General features: G+C 43.1%; 1 protein-coding gene across 1 annotated transcript in view; it reads right to left on the bottom strand.

The window, feature by feature from the left end:
- GALNT16 (polypeptide N-acetylgalactosaminyltransferase 16) overlaps positions 1–16,670 on the bottom strand; it is a 188,956-nt gene extending 172,286 nt beyond the window's left edge. Inside the window, exon 1 of the mRNA XM_048485048.1 lies at positions 16,154–16,670. Coding sequence (XP_048341005.1) covers positions 16,154–16,351 — 198 coding nt within the window. The 5' untranslated portion in view covers positions 16,352–16,670. The remainder of the gene's footprint in view (positions 1–16,153) is intronic.
- Between the last annotated feature and the right edge of the window lie 3,660 nt (positions 16,671–20,330).

Genomic DNA, 20,330 nt, shown 5'->3' with positions numbered 1-20,330 from the left:
CTTGTATTCTGAGTGGGCTCAGTCCAGAGGCAGAAATTTGGTTACATTCCCACCCCCACCTGCAGAGGCAGCACATTTACAGGGGAGAGAAGCAAACATTTTACTTGTACTCTGTAAGAGATCAGACTTTTCTTCATCCCATTTTTCATCTGGCCAATATATGCATGCAGGCCCAATGGTGAGAAGTCAACAGGCAGGCAGCCAAGACAGAGCAGAGCTGGACTCTCCAGAGATTCAGGAGCAGAAGGCAGAGAGAAAAGCAAGGAGGCAGAAAAGGACTTGGACAGTTAGAAACCCCTCAGCAGAAGTATGAACTCAGTAGAGGTTAGCTCCCAGCTAAGGGAACTGAAAGCTCTACCCTTCCTCTAGCCCAGTGGTTCTCAACCTTCATAATGCCGTGACCCTTTAATACAGTTCCTCATGTTGTGGTGACCCCCAACCTTAACATGTATCCATTTTACAGATGGAGAACACTGATGCAGAGAGTCTTAGGCAACCCCTGTGAAAGGGTTGTTCGACCCCCAAAGGGTTGAGAACCCCAGGTTGAGAACCACTGCTCCCCAGGTTGAGAACCACTGCTCTTGCCAGAATAAGCCAGAATACCCTTCCTCTTGCAAAGACTTAACTGTGCAATTCTCTGCTCCCAAGTAGGGCTGACTTCCAATCCAGTCAAATCCAATCCAATCCAAGGCCTTTATTGGCATCTAATAGGGGTAACTTATGGATACCTTGTGCATCCAGTTATGAAATCTGCCTGATTCAGGGTTCCACTTGGACCTTACCATCTTTTTCGTTCCTGGGATTTTGGGTGAGACCATAGGGCTTCTGGAGGCAAACAGGTCTATTCAAGACATTTCTTATTCACCATCTCTATCAAATCACTAACTGGAGAATGCTGTTGTGCAATTGGCGTGGGGCCTCCCTCCACATTGTTAGGTGCTTGGAGCACTGGGTGTACCTTGGATCATGGGCAAATCATCTTCCCCTGAGGAGTCTCCAACCCATGTCAAGACTAGACCAAAGCAGTTCTTAACACTGTATTTTAATGTCCTTGACAAAAACCATTTATGAAGTTGTTCTTTACAGCAGTAAAGATAACCTCCTGATTGGTTACATAAAATTGATTTGTTTTTTTACATGTGTGGTGGCAATGCCCTGTGATTCAAGATTAATGGGAGCAAATTATGGTACATTAAGTGACTGGAAGGTGTCAAGCTACCAACGGACCATAAAGTTATTCATTCAGGGCTTGCCAGTGATTAAGTCATTACCATTACAGTATGGTATCACTTTGTTATCAAGTTATTACCATTACAATATGGTATCAATTTGGTAGTAGATGACTACTACCAAAATTTAGAAGAGTTCATAAAAATCCACCAGTTAAGTAATGGGTTAACAGGATCTGGAAAACTGTCAAACTTTCAGAATTAACTAAAACTGTTAAATGAAGAGATGGTAAATAACACAAAGCAAATTTTTAAATAACATGAAGACTGCCCTTGAATTTCAGAAGAAAGAAAGAGGGACTAGAACAGTTACAATTGTCTTGGTTTGAGTTACCAGTTTCAAAAGAAAAGAAAAACAACATATTCTTTTTCATTATGATTCAGGCAATAGATAAAATATATTATACTTATCTTGCTATATATATTGTGGTCTTTTGTACTTAGGAAGCAATCTCTTTTTTTAAGGGGAAAGCACATGTAAAGAAAATGGAGAATGGAGGTCTAGCTTTAAACATCTGGACTGTATAGGAGAGTAGGTCTGCCAACCCCAGGTTGGCAAATTTCTGGTGATTTGGGGGTGGAGCCTAAGGACAGTGGTGTTCAGTGAGGGAAGGGACCTCAGCAGGGTATAATTCCATTGAGGCCTCTCTCCAAATCAACTGTTCTCTGTTTTAGTTGCAGGAGATTTCCAGGCCTCAGCTAAATGTTAGCAACATTACAGGTGAAGGAAGTTAAATCTTGCTCCTTCCACATAATGTGCTCTGTTTCCCCCAGCATTCTCACCAGTCCTAGCCACTTCCAGTATCACGACCAGCTGGAAGAAGTCTTGGAACAGGGCAAGATATGGCAAAGGATGAGCTGAGGCTGAGATCCTTACACCCATGCACTCCTTTTTTATTTGAAAATAGATACCCAAAATACTCTGCTTGAAGATCCCAGAAGACATTGTTCACATGTCAGTGTTTTCATGTGAGTTCAATAGTCAAGCCAGAAAGTACATTGTCAATGAAATGAGGGCTTTTCTTTGTGTTCGCTCTAAAATTTGGCAGGCAGTGTGCTGTGGGTAAGAAGCACAATCGCAGAAACACACAATCCCAGTTGGTTGGAAAAACAAAATGTTACAGACCTAAATATGTTTATTGTTGAAACCAGGAGGGACAAATAAAGAATAAAGAACATGATCAAGCATAACAACTGCAATAAAGAACATTAATAAAATTATGTAAGAGCAGAACATATAAAACCTCACAGTACTAGATGTAGCCAAGGGAATACAACCAATAAACAGTTTATGAAAGGGAGATGTCAGTGTGACTCAAGAGAAATTCCCTGTTCACATTTAGGTCTACAGCTTCAGATGTGAACTTCACTTTACAGTGTGGTTGCTTGATATGTTTTTTGCACATGAAAAGTTATTTCAAGTATTTGTTAAACTAAAATGGCCAGAACAAAACAAAACAAGCAGATTATACAACATTAGGTGAGGCATCAAGAGACCATGGGTTGGATCCAGACTAAATTTTCTACTAATGGAAATTTCCACTGATTCTCCCTTTCTGCTACAGACCCTCCAATCCACATTAATCCTCAGGGTTCCCTCTCCCCCAGGAGCAGCATTTTCTGGAGATCAGTGGCCTACAGTAAGATGTGAGTGGCAGGAATGTTCAATTTCTTGAAGAGAAAAATCAGTCTGGATCCAACACTATTAGAAGCATTATCTACACTAGAAAGGACGAAAGTGTTTGTAATTACTGAAAAGCAGCTGTAAATATGTTGCGCTGCACATAACACATGATTGCAACCATCAAGTCTGGTGGTACTCACACTGTGGATTGTGGAAAACTACCATAGAGATTCTGGTGATTCCTAAAACTACCCGCCATCCTCCAGGATTTCCCTAGATGTGTTTTCATCACACTGGGTATACTGGCCTCCCACCATGTCTCTACCAAAAGCTTGGTATGGCCACCCCTACGAATTACAATTATAATGCAAACCAGTGTGCAAGTTCCTGAGTCTTCTAGAATCTGCTAGGCTGAAAGTTAATAATATTTAATAATAAATGTTTAACTTGGATAAAAGTTCCCTTCAAGTTTTACTCTAGTTCTGAAAAAGCTAACTAGTGTTATTTCATGTTGTGCTTACAAAAATAAGAAATCATTTCAATTCACAAAGAAATTGCCCACTTTCCTGGAATATAGAGTGGGTACCATAGGGAGCAGCACTCCAATGAGCCACAGGTAGCCTTTCAAAGAGCCACATGTGGCTCCCAAGCCATTAAGGGGTCTGTTTCTAAGAGTATCCAGCCCCATCCCTCTGTATTCCCAAAAGAAGCATGATCTTTTGTTGGAGTGTTTGAGATTTTCCACAAAAATGCCACAAAAGGATGAGCCAGCCACAAAATACCAGGGAGAAAGGTTATTCGTAACTCTAATAGTAACTTCAACATTTCATACAAAAATTGTTTAACAGGATGCCTTTTTAAACTAATATATATTTAAGATTCTTTAATTCATATTATTTAAGCAGTGGCAGCTGCTGCTGAATCAACGTTTTAAAAAATCTGAACAGTGGCCAGTCAAAGTCTCCACTGGCCAATCAAAGCCCTACTGGGGAAAACTCATTAGGCCCTGCCTACTTTCTAAAAACACTTGGTGCGTACTAAAAGTGTCACATTGAGGACCTTTGGGTCAGACAATGGCCCTTTCCCCACTCACCTTTGCTCCTCGAGGTTTTATGTTACTGCGGGCAAGAATTCATAAGCGTCATGCACAATTCTGTACGCGCGCGCCTCTGAGCTTCTACCCACTCGACTCCAGTGCTCTGAGCTGGGGTCGTCAAAAGGCTGCTTCTCTATTTCCAAAGGCATGCCAGGAATTCCTCGCGACCTTGAGGGGGCGGAGAGAGGTGCAGCAAAGGCCTCCGGTGCTGCCGGGCGCTCTCGCCACTCTGAAGTGGGGAAGGAAGCTGGACCCCGCGCTACTTGAGGAGAGTAGCGCGGGGCTTAGGGAAAGTGGGGAAAGGGCCAAAAATGATCTGACTAGGTCTAAAGTAGTTCCACGTATTTCTGTGGACTGGTGTACACTCACTGATGTTGCCTTTGAAATGAGAGTTTGCTTGCCTTTTTCCTTTTAAAAAAATGGAAGCTGAGGCTTTCACAGCCACCATGCCAGATGCAAAGCACACTGTCTCAATATTCACACTGGTCCTGTTGCTGTAATGCCCTGGGAGATGCTATGGCACTACAGTCATGTGTGAAAGTCCACAGTCATGTGACCAGAACTAACGGCCCAAGCCCCTTACATAAAATCACTGATCTGCTGGAATCAGGGGCACCAGTCCTCACACAACATTTTACTCTAGCACTGAGGGATGATTACATTTAAAAGGACAAAAAGATCTTAAATGATTATTCAGTATTTTTAAATTTATGACCAAGCCTTTGTCTATGAATACAAAAGAGGAAAGCAGAAAAGATATTTAGTGTGATTAAAACGGTGGGGTTTCAGCAAGGGAACTGTAATAGTGGTTATTGGACAGGGAGATGTACCAGCTATTAAATTATCTGCTAGGGGAGGGAAGCCACATGCTTTGACATATTTGAAATTGAACAAGACAGAACACTAAAGAATACAATCTGAAGCAATTGTGCAGTGATCCTAGAGGGCAGGAAAGCTTTGTTAACCAGGGTTTTTTTGCTTCTCTTTTGCTTCTCTAATCACTGCCATGACTAAGCTGCTCCTCCAGTGTTTCAAAAACTTTCACAGGCAGCAGAATTCAAGGATTACTACTACTATGCACAGTTTTAGGCACGGAATGATACACAAAAATACTGACTTTTTGCCATCAGGCGGAGTCCTACTTGCCTGTAACATGATCAAGCCTCTACTGATTCCTGTTTGTGTTATCTCCCTCTGCACCACAGGCATCATCACACTAGCAAGAAAGTTGTTCCCAGTAAGATGCAGAGAGCCAGTATGTCACTGTTCCCCTTGCCCAAGCACTTTCATGAGTGGTCAATAGGATCGACCTTTGGAAAACATGCAGAATTTGAAGTGATATCTGGACATGCCAACTCACCTTGCCATGCTCACCTCAGGGAGTACGGGAGACTGTGGCACCAAAGAATCCCTGCTTGTGAAGAACTTGGCATGTTTAGAGGCTTGTAGTAATGGTTTTCCTTCCCTAGCCAGACAGCCCCTGGCCCTTATCAGTGTTCTGACATTGGAGGAACTACATGGTGTGTGAACACTTTCACTTTTGTGAAAACAGTTAGAGGGAGGGGTTGCATAGCAGGAGTTACAGGCTGCTGATGCTTAGTGTGAGAATATTAGATCCAGCAAATCCCCTGTTGGTTTACTCTGATGAAATAAACTGATTTCGATACACCTGAGTCTGGTTATTGGGAGGAGGTTGATGGGCCCGACAATGTGCCAGGACAGATATCAGCAGCAGTCATTTAGGAAAAAATAATTTTGAACAGGCAGGCCACCATTGTGGAGTTGATAGCATGGCTGGGAAGGAATGGACAGCTCCTGGTTCATCACTATCCCCTGTGCTTAGGACAGGCATTAGGAATGATTTATTTACTCAAAAGTAATTCAACTGTGGAATTCACTGCCACTGGAAATACTGATGGCCGTAAGGGCAGATAGCTTAAAAATGGAGTTGGCCGGGTTCATGGGGGCAGTCCCTCAAAGGCTACTAACCATGGAGATTGAAGGGGGCCTCCACATACATAAGCATCAAACCTCTGATACCAGATGTGGAATGCAGTAGAAGGAGAGGGCCGCTGTACCCTGTTTATTTGGGGGGAATTCCTGCCACCATGGGCTCCGATGGTGCAGATTTCCCAATGAGTATGGCTCCCTAGCATTCATGGAGCTTATATTAAATGTGAACATTTAATATAACATATAAATTTAATATTTAATATTCACACCTATTCACTGAATATTCACTGTGAATGAACCTACTGGCCACCTGTAGTGCAGCGAAGCAACAGCCCAAGGCTTCCCTGGGAGCTGCCTTTGTGTCCACATAGCAGGGAGCAGGTGCAGAAAAACACCCTCAGCTCCCAGCCTTTTTTCGCTCACCACTCGTTCCCCCCACCCGCTCGCCACCTGTTCACTCGCATATAAGTCGAGGGGGGCTTTTTTCAGCACAAAAAATGTGCTGAAAAAGTAGACTTATATACGAGTATATAAGGTAAATGAAGGAGGGGGAGGGGCCACGGGAAGTGGAAAACACAGTGTGTGTCCTGGGTGCACTCCTGCCCAGCTACGCTTCTGCTGGATATGCACATAAATTATTCTGACAAATGCCAAAGACCCACTTTTTAATTGAAAATAGTCCCTACTATTGAATCTGATGCCCACTACTAGTGCTCTAAAAGGTGCCACCATTTCCAAAGATCTTGAACAGCATGTGGGATGGAGAAAACAGCAACTCCTGCAATATCTGGGTTGGGTGTGGCAATGCACTGACTAGTATGAAAATGGCTAATGAACCCCTATTAGATGCAACCATATCATCAGGAAGGTGGGAAAGCTATTCCTTCCAAATTGTTTTATTCTTTGGCAAAACATCCAAAAAGCTTCAACCTTACATGTAAACCGGCATCAGAGAAGCAGTTGCACTTAAATTGTTATATCTGTACTTATATCTGCACTTATATCTGTTGTATCTGCGTAGATTTGGGAGGAAAAATATGTTTTTGCACAATGCAGATGGAAAGGAAAGTTGGAAATATTTATTCTTATTACAGACAACATATGAACATCATCAGATTCATGCATCACAGAGATGGAAGGTAATGCCTCAGCAGGGAAGAATGAGGAAAAGAATTATATATTACTAAGAATTTCACTTTTCCCCCCAGACAGCTGCAATACTTGAGCCAGGGTTGTCAGGGGTAACAGTGGAACAAGGTGGGAGGTCAGCTGCATTATTGGAAGGAACATTTGTAAGCCCCCTTTGAGCTGCTAGATTTGGACATCTGCAGATGCCTATAACACGGCTTACAAGACTATGTATTCTTCATTTATAAGAGATTTTTGAGGGGAGGGAAAAAGAGATAATAAACCATGTTGCCTGGAGCTAGTGAGAGATTTCAGGCCTGAATGGGTTTTTAAGTATAATATTTCATGCTTGCCCATATTTGCCAGAAGAAATTTGGTGTACTTGCTTTATGCAGATTAAATAAAGAAATCTATATATATATATAAATCTAAGCGTGTGTTTGTCCCTGATGGTCTCCCTCAGAAGCTGCTGGACGGATCGCCCCCAAATTTTCACAGAACGTTCCTCCCTGTTGTGGGCAGGTAATCGGACCTTCAAATCGCCGAAAGTCCATACCTGAGCCAGGTAAAACGTTTTTTCCTGGCGCACCAGGCCATGAAGCTGCCTCTGTTTAACTTTCACCCTTAGAATGTTCGTGCAGCATGTCTGTGGCCTGAGGCCTTGGTATGCCCTTAGAATGTTCACAGAGATGGCCAGAGATGATCAGTGAAAACAGTAAATAGGTAATACTGTTAGATAATACGAGTGGAAGTGAAACACATACACACTTTGCCATGTGAGATGTCGGGTGGGGTTTCCCCCCCTCACCCACTGGTAACTTTCACTCTCTGTGCCTCACCCACTGCTACCACACAACACACATACTCTCATACACATCCAGCTTATCCTCACACACCTCACTCTGCCCTCCCTCACATCCAACCACCACTTACCCACTTCCTCACCCATATTCGCCATAGCTCTCTTTTACTAAAAATGAGCTGGAGTTTGCCTTTTTCTTCTAAGACAATCTGCAGGGTGGGGGCAAACCAACACTACCAGCTCCACTTCTTTTGCACATGGCCCTTTAAGAACCCAGGGAGCTGGCCTCAATCTGAGCGCCTCACCGCCCTGCCTCTGCTGCCTGACTGGGATAGCCTGCTTGCCCCAGTTCTGCCTTACCCAACCCAGGACTGTGCGTGTCAATCAGCTTCATGGACAGCGGGATTCGCACTCTGGACAGTTCTGTTGTGGAATGGGAAGGGTTACCTTATACTAAAAAACTAAGACAGTGCCATATAACGATGTGCATTGAAAAGGGAAAGAGGGATTCCATTTGACCACCCCAAAAGGCTATGCTGGGGATCATTGGACCTGCATGGACATCTGTGTGGGTTGCGGACTGTGATGAGAAGGACAATTGCCACAGCAATGTGTGGCCGGGTCCGCTAGTAATTACATAGTATTAAGCAAACCAAAAAAATACATTTTCATGTGTCTGATGATAAACCCTGCCGAAGGACTTTTTAAAAACATTATTCAAAATGTGCATTTTTCTAAAATTCAGAAAACACATTTTCTTGTTTAGACGACATAAATGTGCCAATTATATTATCATCTTGCATCTTCAAAAATGTTAACCTGCTTAGAAATGTCAAGTGTTAGTACCAACTCAAAATATTGCAAAATTAAATTTCCAAGTATGCCAGAGCTAAATAAGACTTACCAATCCAAAAGTTGCGGACATTGTGAGTACCCAGCACTTTTCAAATGTGCCATCTGAGCAAACTGAATACATAGGGAGCCAGGAAGTGGGATGGCAGAAGTCAGCTCCACCATCTGGTTACACCTATTTAGTCTACTCTGTGTACAGAATTTGAGGCATGTACAGACTGTGTAAGTATCAGCTCCATATCTAGGAACAAGATCCCCGAAAAATGACCTGATTTCCAAACACAGATGAGCCTACCCATGTATAATTTATACACATTCAGACTCTCTACATACAGTAGATTGATGTATGTTGGTGGGGGAGGGGAGGAAGATTTTGTGCTGCAATAATACCACTGTGTTTAGGATTGCCAACCTCAAGGTGATGCTTGGAATACCTCAGCAATTACAACTGATCTCCAGAGCACATAGGTCAGTTCCCCTGCAGGAAATGGCAGATGGGAAGGACAGACTCTATTATACTGCATCCTTGTTGAGCGCCCCCTCTTTCACAAACTCCAATCCTCCCCACCCCCATCCCCCAGGCATTATCCCCAAATCTTTAGAAATTCCCTAACCCAGAACAGGAAACTCTCAACTCTACATGCATATTCTACCCACTCAGAATGAAACTAAGATAGGAATGGTATATAATTAGATGGCCTGGTGATCCTATGCTACATTAACAGAGCAGTCCAAAGCAGAGTTACATCCTTCAAAGCCAGCTGACTTTAATAGATTTAGAAGGGTGTAATTTTGCCTAGGACTGCATGGGTCTGCAAACTGGAACAAAGTCCAACATTCATTTGCAGGTCTCAATTCCCATCTTGGACTGGTTTCATGAGTTATGAGGAAGGTAGAAGTAACACAAAAATAGCTTTTCCCATCACCAGATTTAAAGACAAAAGGGAGAGTATATCAGCCAAACCTGTCACAGCCATGTTGCAGTTAGAGGTTCAAGGATCATCCATAAAAGGCAAACTAGATATACAGATAGATCTGTAAAATGCCATTAAAATTCTAACAACTGTGAGGACAGCCAAGTTTCATTAGCACAACTGTGTGGAGATTGGAAGTTTCAACACCCTTCTCCATCCACACACAATCCTACTCCAAAGTAGAGCAGCGTATTCACACATTTTGCCTGACAGAACAATGATTTTCGGCACATCTGTCTGTGCCTTCACAGATTCTGTCCAGCTTGGAGTCTAGGTGGTCTGCACTATGGATGCTGTTTTTTAAAAAATTCCCAGAAAAACCCATATTCTAGAAGTGGATTCTGAAATCTTCCTTCATGTATTTTAGGGAAAAATTCACAATGGAACAGGGATTTATGGGCCTCTGGAAAAGGCCCAGGATCAATTTCTATGTATTCATTTTACCACACTTCCCTGTAGACCAAAGAAAGCTTACAGATATAACAAAAATAGCAACAACCCATCGAAACAATCATTAAACTTTAGCAAGGAAGCCAGTACTTGCTCTGCGGAGAGATTTTGCTGGAGCTTAATTTAGCCCCGAGGCATCAGGACTGGAGATCTATTTTCAGTGTCAGGATTCTATTATGGAATTAATAATAGAGGGCCACCAAATATGTGCAGAATGTCCTGCCCTTATCAAGGGGTTACAACCAGCTAATCCACCACACTTCCAGCATTAAGGGGAAGGGGCTAAGCCAGCAAAAATAGCTCTCCAGGCAACCTCATGTCTCCCCAGGTTGTAGAGAAGTTTTAGGCTTCTTGTGATCCAAAAGCAATGAAGGGCTGTTCCTTATCCACAGGTGGTAAGACTGGTACAAAGAGATCCATGTTTTTGCCAACACTCCCAAGAAGCCTCTGCCCCTGACGCCTGGGTTAGTTCTTGTGGAAGCTGCTTTCTGAGATAAATAGAACAGAACACATTGGTTGCCTTTGTTCAGAAGCATTACAAACCTCACAGTTGATTCAATTTTATCCTGCAGTTTACAGGAAAATAATGGCCAAGGCAGCAGTAGCTTTGATAAGAGTTATGAGGCAGGCATCATGTCTGTTCTCTCAGATGCAGATTAAAAGCATTATTCTGGGGACCTTTTGCCATGAGGCTTTTGCAAATGAATATGCTTAGAAATGATGCCTTGGTTTCAAAGTCCTTAATGAAGTGAGTGGGATAGGCCTGTTTTCTGTGTGGGGGGGGAGCCCTTCTGAGAGGCTGACCCAATGCAAGGTTGTTATTGTGTTTATTTTTCACATAAATATTTTTTTAATAGAAGTTCTGTTTTGTCTCCCTTTTCTCCGCCTCCCAAGATTTAGAAATGCCTTTAAAATGCTACAATTGAGCAATTTCCACCACCAGTTTCCAGGGGTTTTTTTTTTTTGCAAATGTTACATCTTAACGATTTCAGAGAAAAGACTGAAAATGTGACTCAGAGCATGACAGAAGAAAAGAAGGCAAATCACAACAGTTCCAAATGTATTCATTATTTTTTATACTTTCAATTTAAGCCAATTTCATGGGGATCGGGGGAAGAAAATTTTAGAGTTCCTTCTGGAGCTGTGGTCCAGGGTTTCAGACTATGGAAACATGACTTCTTTAGCAACAAATCTGGCCATCACGACAACTGAAATTGCACTTTTTAAAATTGAGAACCATTGTTCTAAAATAATCAAAAATCATGCATGTCAAGGATCTTTTGCTTCTCAGTCTACTGAATATGCTTGCAGTCACAATGAAGTTGGCATGATCTCTGCAGCAAACCCTGGCCAAAATTAAGGGCATTACCAGGTTCTTTTAGGTGATTCTTTTTAAAGAAAAGTTTTCATAATGTGTGTTTGTATGAAGACTGCATGAATTCATCCATGTCTGCTCTTTACTTTTCAGCCAGCTTCATATCCTCTCTCCAAATGTATGCTAAGGAATGGCTTTTAATCTGGAATGTGTAACTTGTAAACATTGATAGTGAGAAATCTTGAACAGATGAGCACAAAGTATCAGCTCAACAAAAATGTTCCTAGTCCCTTTCCTACCCACTGTCATGATGCTGCCATGGGGGGGGGGGGGGGAATTCGCTTTCATTTTCGCAGGTGCTGTGTTATCACTTCTAGCTGTGGCCTTGAGAGTTCTGTGGCTGGAAGGAGGCTCCAGGCTGGACAATGTGAACTGTCTGCTTCTCATATGAGGGTGGGAATTTACACTCATATTATCGAGAGTTTGGCATGCTTTCCACCAGAACTCTCTTTCTAGTTTCCTGACATGTCTTCAATAAAAGCCTTGACACCTCAAGTGATTTATTGTCTGAACGGGAAATCTGACACCCACACATCCTATGTTAAAAACCTGTGCCACACTGATGGCTTATACAAGGGGCCCTCCTTTGCATGTGATTCTTATCATCAGGCTAATTAATGGCCAATTGCAAGTCAGGTCTAATGTGAGCATTCCGTGAGATTATAGAGTGAGAAGTGCAGAATTTGAGGGAAATGGACCAACAGTGGTGCTCACCTACTGTTTACTGTGCATCAAAATCCTTGCGGGGCAGGAGATAACTGTTGTGCAAACATCCTGGCCACAGTGAAGTTAGAACAGCCACTCCAGTGCTAATGCAGTCACAGCAAGATATCAGTGGAAGGCAAGGTCAATGCTTGCCCATGAAATAAGCACATACTATCTTTCTCCCTGTATTTAGACTGGTTCCCTCTCAAGGACCTTTTCCAATGTGAAACTGGGGAAAGGGGGCAGAGTCTCCCACAAATTTGCATACACCAATGCAAATGACTGAGCATCACAAGCCAACTAGCTCATGTGTAGGGTTCTACTGCCCTATTGGGAATTCTTTCCAGCAAAGACATCTGTAACCCCGCTGCCCACTACAACATGACTCAAGACAAAAGCACTATTCCTTGCTCTGTTCAGTTGTTCTGTCCACCTGCCCCTCATTTCCCCTCTGATGTCTGCAGTCCAGATTCTCTAGATTCCCAATTCCCTTGCCCCCTGCCCCCGGGGCAATCTAGCAATCTGGTGGCATTACTACCACTGGCACTGATTGTAATTCAAATGACACCCTGTACAATCCTATTACCCACTCACTACACTGACAGGTCAATATATGTACAATGGTCACTTGAGGTCACAGCAATAGGACTGTGGCTATTGACTTGATGCTTACAGGGGCAGAGAGAAAAAAACATCCATTCTAGAAAAAAACCCTGTCTCCATTCTGGTTTTTCATTAAACCAAGTGATCACTACTCAAGTCTACAAAGATGATCATCTCAGAGGTTGGACTGTTGTAGCAACATTAAACGAGGAGTGTAACGACTAACACAGTTTATTCCAGCACAAGCATTTGTGATCTGATGAAGTGAGCTCTGACTCATGAAAGCTGGTTCTGGAATCAATTTTGTTGATCTTTAAGGCACTACTGGGCTGCTGTTAAGTTCAAGTCCCCAGAGAATGTTTCGCCCAGCCTGGGAAGAAGAGGACATTGTACTGCATACCGTACCCCTCCCCCTCCCATTCTTTTATTTATTATTTTTTCTCCCCAGCACAGGACAGAAATGTGGAAAGGATGTGCTGAGATGAAACGGGTCTGATACGAAGAATATGATCAAGCCAATTACTGAAGGGAAGTGAGTGAAGGAAAGATTTCTCTTTTTCAGGAGGCATGATGAAGAACTTCAGCTTAAATTTTAACTCTGTCTGTATAACTCTGTACCATCTTTGCAGCATCATTCTGCCAACATGATGCACTTTGCATAAATGACTTCTAATGACAGCTTGAAACTGAGCCCTTCGCATGCTTCTATGAGCACTATGTAATGCATTACTTTTCATCTAAACATTTCAAAACAATAATGCAGCCAACAGCAAAAAAAATAGTAGTACAGTATATATTACTTCTTTCATTCTGAATATGAAAAGGTAGAGCTACAGAGAGATCAATATGCTTGTCCAAGAAGAATTGCCATTGAATCATAATTCTCTCATGGCGATCCCAATCCCAGGGCATTTCAGGCAAAAGTGGGGCAGAGGTGGTTTGCCATTGCCTTCCCCAAAAAACACTACTGAAAATCCATAGCAGATGTCTAGTAGGAGGTCTAGGAAAATCACAGTGCACCACATTAAGCCTGCTAATCAATTCTCGTTTTGTAAAAATATTTATTGGAGAGCATCTCTGGCACTGATTTTAAAAAATACACTGGAAGTCTTTCTGAATATATTCAGCACCTATAGAGGAGAGCTCCATAGTTAATGACACTATGGAATTAGAGCACCTAGGTTGCTTAAAAGCTATGCTTCAGATGTGCAACAGTTACTTATTAAATCCATTTTAAAGATGAGAAAAACTGAGGAGCAAAACAAAATCACCATGCATGCTGCTATTGACTGCAATCCAAAACTGCTGAAATCAATACTTTTGATTCAAGATCCATTGTCTTTTCCCTCCGAATTTAATTCCCATCCCTCCATCAGCCAATAAATTGTGAAGACAAAATTAGGCATACTGTACTTTTTAAACTACTTTTTGCCAGGTCCTCCCAATGGTCCTCTGTTAGTTTTATTAAAATGTCTTTTATCCTAGGATCCCTTGCAGCCTGGACAAGAGGCGGGCAGCTTTCCTTGACCGAGCAAAGCCTTCATCTAGTAGAGATGAAAGGCTCCCATGATTTCCTCTCATGTAACAGAGAGCAGCAGCACACACACACACACACCATTGCCACCTTGTTGCAGATGGGTCAAAGAGAGCAAAACCCAGCTCTCTGTAGAGTACCTTATTCATACAGAACCCTGCACTACAAACAAAATGGAAAAATGGAAAACGGCCAGCTAATTTGGATGTATGCACAGGCTCTCATGCACAATATGCAGAACACTGATCTTCTTGTACTCCTGCATGTGTAACCTACAAAGCTCTTTCATTGCTATGTGAATTCTCAAGCAAATGTTCAGTTCATTGTATGTGGCATAGCTGAGTGTCATTTGGCACATCCATACATTTTTTGCCATTGTGGACATCTATCCTGTGTCTGTATGTACACACAGTTAAACAGCAAGAATGACTTAACAGTTTCTGAGAACTTGCTCATAAGTGGACATTTAAACAAACCTGTCCTCTGCTGAGTCAGATTATTGGCCACCCTGGCCCATCACTGCCTCCCAAAGTCAGAAACAACTTTCCAGGGGCTCAAACAAAGGACATTCCCAACCCTGCAGGAGAGGAGAGGAACGGGACCTGGGACTTTGTGCATGCAAAACATGTGCCACGGAGCCATGGGGTCCTCCCTGCAGTGGCAAAGCAGAGAACGGTTAAATGTCTCATGAAGTTCACCCACAATGAGATCTGTAAGCCCTGCAGGACTCTGGGGCCGTAAATCCCATTTGACACATTATAATAGACAAGCAAGTCACTTGCATTTCTCTTGTTCTCGGCAGAGTACAAACCAGCCTCAAGTCCATTTCAGGACAAATCCGGCCATTGCATCATTAATGGATATAGCAAATAGGGGCCACTTGCACTTGTGAATCCCTCCCAGCAACATCATGTCCTGACACACCACAGTCCCATGACCTTTGATGCCCACAAATCTGACAATGCTCAAATCTGACAGTGCTCTGGGCTGATGCACACCGCAAGTGGAGATCTACAGTTGCAAGTGACTCTCCCAGCTTGCATTGCAAAGTCGCAATTGGCTCCTAAAATTCCAGAGATCACGGATTAGTGGCAGATCAAATCCGGGTACTATTAATTTCTACATTACAGTCATTCGATTACGCAGACACAAGCACAACTCCCCCAGCTGCACTCCCCCCCCCCCGAAAAAAAAGTATGAATGTGTGAATAACCCTTCAGTTAGACCACCAAGCCTGGCGCGTGCAACACTAGAGCATTATTTCCACTCTGGACAAACAGCCTTGAGTCCTGTCAAGTCCGGCTGCCGCACATGCCCCTCTTTCCTCCAAGCTACACATGCTGGCCTTGTTTACCACGCACATCTTGAACGCAAAACCAAACCTTTTCCAAAACTGGAGTCACCCCACCCCCCACCCCCCTTCTCCTTCGCTGGAAAAGAAGTCCAGTCTGGAGGAGCTGACCCCCAGCAAACTCAGCGGACCCTGCTGCTCACAGGACTTTACCTAGCAGGCTTGAGCCTTTGCTTTCCTCACACACACACACACCCCATTATACATGGTGCCATGGTGACAAGCAAGAAGCTGGAATAAATGCAAAGAAAGCCACGCAAATGCAACTCTTCCTCCCAGCCCTTTTCCCGCTCCTCCTCCCCATCCATTCAGCGGCCCCTGCCAATCTCTCGGCGGGCTGGATGACCGCGGCTCCCACGAGCATCTCGCCCTGCAGCAAAGCAGCCGGAGCGGCAGCAACTCTTCCTGTGCCCCCCGGCAAGAGCAGACTGTCAGGGACTGCAACCATCAATGCCATTTGCTTCGGGCCGCACTTACGATGAGGGGGATGGTCCGCTCGTCTTTGTGGAGCTCGAGTTTGCCCGTTGATCTCTGCCCGTTCCTGCCGCCGCCGCTGCTCGGAGATCGGCTGGATGCTGCTGAATGGGGCTTGTTGTCCTGCCACAAATAATAGAAAGTGCCCAGAATCCAGGCGACGGTCAGGATTGCGATGGCATTAGCCCTGATCCGCCTCATCCTAAGAGCCCCGGTGGAGGCTGGGAATCCCGAGTAAACTGAAGAAGAAGCAGAAGAAGCAGAAGAGGGGTTCAGAGGAATCAAACCGGGGATGTGGGAGAGTCCGACGGAGGAGTGGCGATAGGATCCTCTCTCTCTTCTCTCCCCTTCTGATATTTGGCTGGCTCGTGCAGTCACAGCTGTTTGTTTTACCTCTTGTCTCACTGCTCAGTCCTGCAGAGCGAAAAGAGAGCGAGATGGAGAAATCTTCAGGGTCCTAATGCCCTTGGCACTTGTGACTAGCGCATCCTATGGAGACACGCGAGCTTTCCATCCTTCTCTTGCTTAGGGAAGCAGGCTCTCTGCCTCTCCTGTTTGTGTGTTCCTCTTTCCGCCCCCCACACCAGCTGTCTTCTGGACGCTTTGTGATAGCCACAGGGGAATGAGGAGGAAGAAAGGGTACTAAGAGCAATTCATTGTGCTTACAATTACCATAAAGCAACAGCAAGCAATGTATTTGTTGCCAAAGGCCTCGGTGGAAAAGCATCCTATAAGCCCCCAGGTTGCTCATTCATAAACATAGAATTGACATCATTTGCATGCAATTAGTTTAAAATTTATTGGCTGCCAACATGCTACTGCTGGATATGTTGTAGTTCCTAGAATGCTGGGAAATATGATCAGTCCAGTCTTGCCCATTGAATCCTCTGGCCGTACCATGTGAACTAGAAACTTATGATTGCTAATGCAAAAGGTGAGCTGGACTGTAAAAGATAGAAGATTAGAAGGCATAAATTAAGGTGGCATTTTGCCTAATTTCAGGATTCTGAATGGAAACTGTTATATCCAGAACAGTCTTGTTTGTTGCAGTGCAAGCAAAAAAGGCATGTCAGATTTATTTTAGCATAGCCTTTAGTGGGTCAGAATTTAAGGCTATGCTATAATCAATTCATTAAGAGTTTACAGTGCCACAAGACTCCATTTTGTTTTTGCAATACACCCTTATAATCTCAAGGTCTAGAAAAGTGTACATTACCAAACTGCTACTCCTACCAATGTTATAAAGAAGCCAGCAGCATCAGGGACACTTGTGGCTTGTTTACCACCCTAGATTTAATTTTATGGATAAATTTTGAGTGCATTTATGTCATGATAGTTAAAGTGTCCATATCCTATCCAGCATGAGTCAGCATGAGACAGAGCTGACAAACCGGTTCTTACCTGTTCCAAGTGACCTTTAACATGATTGGTTGAGTCTTGTATAAAAGCACTTGTATGATACTGGTTCAGTGTTCCTTTGGGAAACAGGTGTTAGGTGAAGCACTTTGATTGTCTGCTGAATATTCTTCGTTGTATATAGTTACTTGTACATAGAGCAACTGAATGATAAATGCCTTCTTATGAATGACAAAGCTGTGTGGAGTTTACTTCGTGAAGGTGGGAGTGTTGCTGTACAAGACCACTAGTTCTACTCTAAGTAGCCCCGCTCAAATTCTGCTATCAATTTAGACATTCTCCCTAGATTCCACTGAAAAGGGCCAGTGTAAAATCTCTTCATGAATCTTGAAATGATGCTTGTGATGAACAACCTTCAGTCTGACTGGCCTATTAATGGTTAGGTGTGAAATGTACTGCTAACAAAATTGAAGCTGACTGTGTTTTAACCAGTGTGGCCTCTGCTAAGTTTGTGAGCCGTTGTGGTATTGATGATTCAGTAGAAGTGATTCAGACGTTTGTCTCAGCCAAAATTGCTTAAGCAAAGGAACATTTTTGAAGAATGACTTTAGATGTAAAGGGTAGTGATGAGGAGGTATTGGTAGATCCATGAACACTACTGTAAGTAGTAAATCAGACAATCAGACAAAAAATTCCTGGATAAATTTGTGGTTGTTCAGCTCTTACTTAGATTCCTCATTCCATTCCTTCAGAAGAAAGAATTCTGTTATAATACTTCTGAATGCTTATGAAATTATGACGTGGCACTATTAAAATGAATGGAGAAAGTACAGGAATGCAGCAGTTTCATTTCAGAAAAACTAGGCACATAGTTTTTGCTTTAAAACTTTCAGACATGAAGAATGAACAGTCTCACTGTAAAAAGAAATGATTCAACAGGATTTTTCTGCACTGATAGATTGGAACCAAAATGTTTCTGTTCTTCTTGGTGGACAACAGCTTCAAACCAATGATATCCAAATTCATGGCCAGAATCTAAATACTGAGAAAAATCCAAACTAATGTAATTGTAATGATTTTAAATCCACCACCTTCTATTGTCACTAGTTTTAATTTGCAATTCCTTACAGGCCTATTTCATTAGCTTTCACCATTAACTCTGAATAGTTCAAACAAACAATAATGCAAGTTCTGTTCATACATATTGCTGTAAATCAATGTAACTACATGCCCATGTGGTTTGGTTTCACGAATACCTCACACATTTGCTTCAGGTAAACATTGTGAATCTTACTCTTTTACACTTACCCAAACTTCCCAACATTGTGAATCTTACTCCTTTACACTTACCCAAACTTCCCAATTTATTTTGATTACACTACTTGCCGGACAATCCCGATCCTTCTCTTTGTATGATAGTAGGAGACTTTCTCCTGGAAATTATTAAGAACATAAGAACTAGCCTGCTGGATCAGACCAGAGTCCATCTAGTCCAGCTCTCTGCTACTCGCAGTGGCCCATCAGATGCCTTTTGGGAGCTCACATGCAGGATGTGAAAGCAATGGCCTTCTGCAGCTGCTGCTCCTGATCACCTGGTCTGCTAAGGCATTTGCAATCTGAGATCAAGGAGGATCAAGATTGGTAGCCATAGATTGACTTCTCCTCCATAAATCTGTCCAAGCCCCTTTTAAAGCTATCCAGGTTAGTGGCCATCACCAGCTCCTGTGGCAGCATATTCCAAACACCAATCACACGTTGCGTGAAGAAGTGTTTCCTTTTATTAGTCCTAATTCTTCCCCCCAGCATTTTCAATGAATGCCCCCTGGTTCTAGTATTGTGAGAAAGAGAGAAAAATTTCTCTCTGTCAACATTTTCTACCCCATGCATAATTCTTATAGACTCTCAATTCCATATCCCCCCCCTCAGATCGTCCTCCTCTCCAAACTAAAGAGTCCCAAAGCAGCTGCAGCCTCCTCCTCATAAGGAAGGTGCTCCAGTCCCTCAATCATCATCCTCAAGGTTGCCCTTCTCTGCACTTTCTTTTTCTATCTCTTTCGAGCATATCTTTTTTTTGAAAGATGTGTATGCGACTCAGAACTGAACACAGTACTCAAGTGTGGGTCAGCACCACTGCTTTATATAAGGGCATGACAATCCTTGCAGTTTTATTATCAACTCCTTTCCTAATGATCCCCAGCATAGAGTTTGCCTTTTTCACAGCTGCCATGCATTGAGTTGACATTCCCATGGAACTATCAACTAAGACGCCCAAATCCCTTTCCTGGTCTGTGACTGATAGCACTGACCCCTGTAGTGTGTATGTGAAGTTTGGATTTTTTGCCCCCATGGGCATCACTTTACATTTTGCTACATTGAACTGCATTTGCCATTTCTGAGCCCACTCACCTAATTTATCAAGGTCCGCTTGGAGCTCTTCGCAATCCTTTGTGGTTCTCACCACCCTACATAATTTGGTATCATCTGCAAACTTGGCCATCACACTACCCACCCCTACTTCCAGGTCATTTATGAATAAGTTAAAGAGCACTGGTCCCAATACGGATCCTTGGGGGACACCACTCCTTACATCTCTCCATTGTGAGAACTTCCCATTTATACCCACCCTTTGTTTCCTGTTCCTCAACCTCTTTCAGCTTTTACATTCCAATCCTGAACTTGATTTTGACTTCATTCATCCAGAAAAGGCTTCATCACTCTAGTGCATCTTTATGGGGAGCACAGTCTGCAAGTAATGGGCCATAGCCCTTTTGTACAGGCCTGCCTTATCCCAAAAGGTTCCCCAGTTCCTGACAAAGCTGAAACC

The sequence above is a fragment of the Sphaerodactylus townsendi genome, linkage group LG02, assembly GCF_021028975.2.
Source record: "Sphaerodactylus townsendi isolate TG3544 linkage group LG02, MPM_Stown_v2.3, whole genome shotgun sequence".
In the NCBI taxonomy this organism is placed as follows: Eukaryota; Metazoa; Chordata; class Lepidosauria; order Squamata; family Sphaerodactylidae; genus Sphaerodactylus; species Sphaerodactylus townsendi.
Note: the sequence above shows the minus strand (reverse complement) of the source record. Positions and strands in the feature narration are given on the sequence as shown.